Source organism: Taurulus bubalis, assembly GCF_910589615.1.
Source record: "Taurulus bubalis genome assembly, chromosome: 12".
NCBI lineage: Eukaryota > Metazoa > Chordata > Actinopteri > Perciformes > Cottidae > Taurulus > Taurulus bubalis.
In genome coordinates, this window is record NC_136600.1 from 27,020,009 (window position 1) to 27,027,508 (window position 7,500).

General features: G+C 37.9%; 2 protein-coding genes across 4 annotated transcripts in view; both read right to left on the reverse strand.

Moving 5' to 3' along the window:
* nudt17 (nudix (nucleoside diphosphate linked moiety X)-type motif 17) overlaps positions 1–3,661 on the reverse strand; it is an 8,567-nt gene extending 4,906 nt beyond the window's left edge. The window contains exons 1-5 of one of the 2 annotated variants that reach the window (XM_079227530.1): positions 3,500–3,661; positions 3,375–3,419; positions 2,367–2,550; positions 2,228–2,253; positions 62–151 (exon numbers count right to left, since the gene is read on the reverse strand). In XM_079227530.1, the coding sequence (XP_079083656.1) occupies positions 62–151; positions 2,228–2,253; positions 2,367–2,550; positions 3,375–3,419; positions 3,500–3,574 (420 nt within the window). In that variant the 5' untranslated portion in view covers positions 3,575–3,661. Of the gene's footprint in view, positions 1–61; positions 152–2,227; positions 2,254–2,366; positions 2,551–3,302; positions 3,420–3,499 lie in introns of both variants that reach the window. The other variant, XM_079227529.1, reaches the window with a different exon arrangement.
* Positions 3,662–5,304: 1,643 nt separating this feature from the next.
* The window catches only part of LOC306744973 (uncharacterized protein), a 6,247-nt gene continuing 4,051 nt past the window's right edge, over positions 5,305–7,500 (reverse strand). For both annotated transcript variants that reach the window (XM_079227686.1, XM_079227685.1), the window contains exons 6-7: positions 7,165–7,290; positions 5,305–6,159 (exon numbers count right to left, since the gene is read on the reverse strand). In XM_079227686.1, coding sequence (XP_079083812.1) covers positions 6,118–6,159; positions 7,165–7,290 — 168 coding nt within the window. In that variant the 3' untranslated portion in view covers positions 5,305–6,117. The remainder of the gene's footprint in view (positions 6,160–7,164; positions 7,291–7,500) is intronic.

The window sequence follows — 7,500 nt, forward strand, 5'->3', positions numbered from 1 at the left end:
TTTTTGATCCCTGCACCCCAAGTTTACAGCCTTCGGCAAACTTTCTCTCTATCTCTCTCACCTCCCAGAGTCCCAGTATCTTTGGAGCTCCTTCTGGTTTCAGCTTCAGTCCCGTCTCCTCCTGCAGCTCCCGCAGGCCGGCCTCCAGCAGCTACACAACAACAACAACATCCAGTTAACAACAATAACATCCAATAAACAACAACATCCAGTGAACACCAACAACAACATCCAGTGAACACCAACAACAACATCCAGTGAACAACAACATCCAGTGAACAACAACAACAACATCCAGTGAACAACAACATCCAGTGAACACCAACAACAACAACCCGTGAACACCAACAACAACATCCAGTGAAGAACAACATCCAGTGAACACCAACAACAACATCCAGTGAACAACAACATCCAGTGAACACCAACAACGACATCCAGTGAACACCAACAACGACATCCAGTGAACACCAACAACGACATCCAGTGAACACCAACAACGACATCCAGTGAAAAACAACAACAACAACATCCAGTGAACAACAGCATCCAGTGAACACCAACAACATCCAGTGAACAATAACAACGACATTCAGTGAACAACAACATCCAGTAAAAACCAACAACGTCATCCAGTGAACAACAACAACGACATCCAGTGAACAACAACAACATCCAGTGAACAACAACATCCAGTGAACAACAACGACGACATCCAGTGAACAACAACATCCAGTGAACAACAACAACAACATCCAGTGAACAACAACAATGACATCCAGTGAACAACGACATCCAGTGAACAACAACATCCAGTAAACACCAACAACGTCATCCAGTGAACAACAACAACGACATCCAGTGAACAACAAAAACATCCAGTGAACAACAACATCCAGTGAACAACAACAACGACATCCAGTGAACAACAACAACAACATCCAGTGAACAACAACATCCAGTGAACAACAACAATGACATCCAGTGAACAACGACATCCAGTGAACAACAACAACATCCAGTGAACAACAACGACATCCAGTGAACAACAACAACATCCAGTGAACAACAACATCCAGTGAACAACAACAACATCCAGTGAACAACAACAGCATCCAGTGAACAACAACAATAACATCCAGTGAACAACAACAACGACATCCAGTGAACAACAACAACAACATCCAGTGAACAACAACAACATCCAGTGAACAACAACATCCAGTGAACAACAACAGCATCCAGTGAACAACAACAACAACATCCAGTGAACACCACCAACAACAACATCCAGTGAACAACAACATCCAGTGAACAACAACAACATCCAGTGAACAACAACAGCATCCAGTGAACAACAACAATAACATCCAGTGAACAACAACAATAACATCCAGTCAACAACAACAACATCCAGTGAACAACAACAATAACAACATCCAGTGAACAACAACAATAACATCCAGTGAACAACAACAACAACATCCAGTGAACAACAACAATAACATCCAGTCAACAACAACAATAACATCCAGTCAACAACAACAACATCCAGTGAACACCACCAACAACAACATCCAGTGAACAACAACAATAACATCCAGTCAACAACAACAACATCCAGTGAACAACAACAACATCCAGTGAACAACAACAATAACATCCAGTCAACAACAACAACATCCAGTGAACAACAACAATAACATCCAGTGAACAACAACAACAACATCCAGTGAACAACAACAACAACATCCCGTGAACAACAACAACATCCAGTGAACAACAACAATAACATCCAGTCAACAACAACAACATCCAGTGAACAACAACAACATCCAGTGAACAACAACAATAACATCCAGTCAACAACAACAACATCCAGTGAACAACAACAATAACAACATCCAGTGAACAACAATAACATCCAATGAACAACAACAACAACATCCAGTGAACAACAACAATAACATCCAGTGAACAACAACAATAACATCCAGTCAACAACAACAACATCCAGTGAACACCAACAACAACAACATCCAGTGAACAACAACATTCAGGGAACAACAACAACATCCAGTGAACAACAACAACATCCAGTGAACAACAACATTCAGAGAACAACAAAAACATCCAGTGAATAACAAACAACAACAACATCCAGTGAACAACAACAAACAATGAACACAACATCATATTCACAAGAATATTCTTAAAGATTATTTACCGTCTCATCTAGCTCAAGATGGCCGCCTAGAAAAAACAAAGCCAGGAAAGAACGTTAAAGAGATCAAGACGTACTGACATGTGATCCCAAAATGCAGCCTACGTTTCCCACAATGCAGCAGACATCAGTGACGTCATACCTGGAGGAACCCAGACGTTGGGAAAGATACGCAGCTCCTTTGCCCGCCGCGTCAACAGCACTCTCCCATTGGCCGTCTGCAGGATGACGGCCACGGCCACATCCACCCCGCGCTGCTGGACGTCCAATGGGATCGCTGCTGCCTCTGTGACTGACAGGTGCTTGATGGGACAGAAGGCGGGCCTCTAGGAGACGAGAGGACGACAGGAATGTTTAACAGAGATAAAGGTACATATTAAAAACACAGGGGAGATTATGAAAAAGAGTAAAGATTCAAGTTGGAGGGTAAATTATACAAATAATGGGGTTCTTATGTGTATTAAAAAAATATTCTTAATGTCCAATGATTCTGTTAAACTCATGGGTAAATATAACATAAATATAATATAAATATAATGTTAAGACACAGGTTATATATAATATAAATATAATAAATATAGTATGGTGTCTGAGAGGTTATATATACAATATAAATATAATGACTTTCAGAGGTTTATATATATAATATGAATACAATAACTTTCAGAGTTTATATATATATATATAATATAAATATAATGATCTTCAGCGTTTATATATACATAATATAAATATAATGACCTTCAGAGTTTATATATATAACATAAATATAATGACCTTCAGAGTTTATATATACATAATATAAATATAATGACCTTCAGAGTTTATATATATAACATAAATATAATGACCTTCAGAGTTTATATATACATAATATAAATATAATGACCTTCAGAGTTTATATATATATATATATATATATATATGTATATATATATATATATACATATATATATATATATATATATATATATATATATAATATAAATATAATGATCTTCAGAGGTTATATATATATATATATATATATATATATATATATATATATATATATATATATATATATAAATATAATGACCTTCAGAGGTGTCCCTCGTCCTTCGTCTCCTCTGTAGAGGATGAACTGTCTTCTCTCCACAGAGCAGCTCACCTCCACCTCATCGTCACCTTCGTCACTTAAGTGACCCGTCACGCTCTGACCACAAAAGAAGAAATATTATATGTATAATGCAGAATATTCACGGACATCCAACACGTCGTCCAGCGGAGACTCACCTGAACGAAGAGCGCTCTCTGAGGAGCCGCTCGCTCTCTGCAGACGTGAACCAGGACCCTCCTCACGGTGTCCATGCTGCCCCTCACCTGGGGACAGGTGACTCCCTCTACCTGGTGGTACCTGGGGACAGGTGACTCCCTCTACCTGGTGGTACCTGAGGACAGGTGACTCCCTCTACCTGGTGGTACCTGAGGACAGGTGACTCCTCTGGGACACCTGGTGGCAGCTGAGTAGATATTAATGTCGTTAATGTTCCTCACGGTTATTTAAATTCACATTATGAAGTAAAACAGGAGCCTTTGAGATAACAAGTCAATATGAAATAAATAAAAAAATTTGCCGGTGAAATAAATTCAAATTGGCTATAAAATATAAAATAAATCCTGAGACAAACAAACAAATACATGAATGTGTAATTATGAAATAAAAGTCTCCTCGTAAATAAAGAGAAGTAGATTTTAAATAAAAAAACTATTTATTTATTGAACTTTATGGACTCATATAGACTAATTTGACAATTATTTATATATGTATTACCTAACTAAATACATGCATGTATTTATTTCAGGGCAATGATCCGTGGCTATATTTATTTATTCATTATGAAACAGTCAGATTTTATTAAATATATGAATGATATTTTTTCCACTACTATATTAATTAATAATAATAATTATATCCTGTAAACTGTGTTCATAAAATGAATGTAATAAACTAAAGTAACATATTTTATTGTTATGATCTTTAACTTTCAGCTTCTCTGACTCAAACAGGAACTAGTTAGCATGTGGCTAGTTAGCGTGTAGCTAGTTAGCATGTAGCTAGTTAGCTAGCTGGACTGTCCTCCTACAACAAAGCTTCATTCGGCGGGAATAGAAGCTCCTCTTCCTCCGCTGGTGTTGAACACGGAGGGTCCACGGCAGAGACACACGGGAGAGAGGAAGAGGAGGAGGAGGAGGAGGAGGAGGAGAAACCTACTCGGTAGAGGAGACTTCCTGCAGCTCAGTTTAACCGGATTCCACATCCGGTTTTGGAGTTCAAAATAAAAGCATGGCAGGAAAGTATTAGCAGCAGTATAGAAATACTCTGTTCATGCATTCAAAATACGACAGTACAAAGTATTAGCAGCTAAATATACTTAAAGTACAAAAAAAAGTAATAATACAATTTACACAAAAGGTATCATGATTTAAATTAAATATAATTAACAACAATGAGGTCAAGTCAAACTATTTTAAGTGTTTATTATTGTTTTATTATTTTACAAATATCAGTATTTGTTCATAGTTATAACAGTTATTCTGTCTGTATATATCATATTTCAGTTATTGTGGATTACTTACTGTTTTTAATAGTTTTGTATTGTTTATTTATAATATTTGTTTTGATGTTGTTTCTTTGTACTTCTGTTTGCACCAACAAAGAAGATCCGATCTTTCCTTCTTTAAACATCACGCTGCTGGTGATCATTGAAATATCACACAAATATTATCAAGAAAATAATTAATTGGGGATTTTCTTTCATAAGAACAACCAAACTGGAAGATAAAGTGTTAACATTTAAAAAACGAATATTTTAAATTTATGATCAGGAGGATTCAGTGAAAGAGGAAAATAAAATGTAAATATCATTTTATGGCCTTTTTTTTCTCCATCAGAGCAACTTTATAAAAACAAAAGAATGGGTTAAGATATTATTATTATTATAATTAATAATGAGTTTATTATTATTATGACTCAAACCATTCAAAGATAATCACAGCTCCTGTTGTTGAAACTCGTCCGTCAATAAAAACAAACAACGTGGAAAATAAATCATCAATTTATTGAATAAAGGTAAAAACAGACAGAAAAGCTTTCAGAGACAAATGAAAACCCAGAACTTCTTCATCTCATATTCAGAACCTTTTGGGAATATTTACACATTTTCATAACAATTACACGTCAACAGCTGTTTGTTGTTGTTTACTTTGTGGGGCTTGTTGTTTACATCTCGTATGGTTTCTAGTAAAGTGCACAAAGACAATGGTCCCTTTCACATTAATATATCACTTCTCATTTTCATAGAATATTCTTCTTCTTCTGTGGTAAATTCATCTGTAAAAAATGCTAAAGCGCTCCCAGCGAATTATGTTATGACGATGTCATAAACATTGTTGATTGTTGATTTATATTTGATCAGATTTGAAAAAGACAGAAAACTGCGTTTGCAGTGAGACGAACTGAAGGATGTTTCAACGGTGAGTGTAAATAAAGCTTTGATTCAAACCCTTCTGCAGAGTTTCATTCTGCCTCCTCATCCCAACGACAGACACCAGCGTCTTCTGGCTTAAACAGGAAATGATCAAGTTTAACCATCTGACTCCTGAGCTGTGATCACGTCTTCTGTAAGAACTGAAATAAACACAAAGAGTCGTGTGCATCATCATCAACACGAGCACGACGTTAGCAAGATCCCGCACGAGCGGAACGAGAGTACTGTCCCTTTAAGAGCTGCTGAGAGAAACACGTGAAGATGATTAAGGAGTATAATGACAGCATGGTAGTACTCAGCAGTATTACTAGTAGAAGTACCAGTCGTGGTACTACTGCTGGCTTTCAGAGGCTTTGTTTCCTCTCATTCGCTGTCCAGCAGGGAGACGTCACTGCTGAAATCCGCCTGGAGGTCAAAGGTCAAACCAGAAAAAAGATCAGCGTCATCGTCCTCTAAACTGTTAACTTCTTTTACACTGTTAACTTCCTCTACACTGTTAACTTCCTCTACACTGTTAACTTATTCTACACTGTTAACTTCCTCTACACTGTTAACTTCCTCTACACTGTTAACTTATTCTACACTGTTAACTTCCTCTACACTGTTAACTTCCTCTACACTGTTAACTTCCTCTACACTGTTAACTTATTCTACACTGTGAACTTATTCTACACTGTGAACTTCCTCTACACTGTTAACTTCCTCTACACTGTTAACTTCATCTTTCTTCCTCTACACTGTGAACTTCCTCTACACTGTTAACTTATTCTACACTGTGAACTTCCTCTACACTGTTAACTTCCTCTACACTGTTAACTTCCTCTACACTGTTAACTTATTCTACACTGTGAACTTCCTCTACACTGTTAACTTCCTCTACACTGTTAACTTATTCTACACTGTGAACTTCCTCTACACTGTTAACTTCCTCTACACTGTTAACTTCCTCTACACTGTTAACTTCCTCTACACTGTTAACTTATTCTACACTGTGAACTTATTCTACACTGTTAACTTCCTCTAACTTCATCTACACTGTTAACTTCATCTACACTGTTAACTTCATCTTTCTTCCTCTACACTGTGAACTTCCTCTACACTGTTAACTTATTCTACACTGTGAACTTATTCTACACTGTGAACTTCCTCTAACTTCATCTACACTGTTAACTTCATCTACACTGTTAACTTCATCTTTCTTCCTCTACACTGTGAACTTCCTCTACACTGTTAACTTCCTCTACACTGTTAACACTGCGGTCTTTTAGTCCTAAAAGACTGAATCCTACATTTCCCACAATGCACCTAGATGTGTAGTCTAGAGGTGTATTGTTGTGATTAACTAATAAAACCAACAGCATCCTCGTAATAAATAAGATAACTTAAAGTATCGAGTGGCGGGCGTCTCACCTTAAAGGGGGCGTGGCCGTCACGGCGCTGGAGGGCTCTGACGGAGAAGACGGAGACGGTGACGGTGACACAGACCTGCAGGACCAGCAGGGCCAGGAGGAGACCCTGGAGTCCGTAGACACACTCCTGAAACATCCAGAGACCATCAGAGACCACCAGAGACCACCAGAGACCTGGACTAGAGACCTGGACTAGAGACCTGGACCAGAGACCTGGACCAGAGACCTGGACCAGAGACCTGGACCAGAGACCTGAACTAGAGTCCTGGACTAGAGACCTGGACTAGAGACCTGGACCAGAGACCTGGACCAGAGACCTGAACTAGAGTCCTGGACT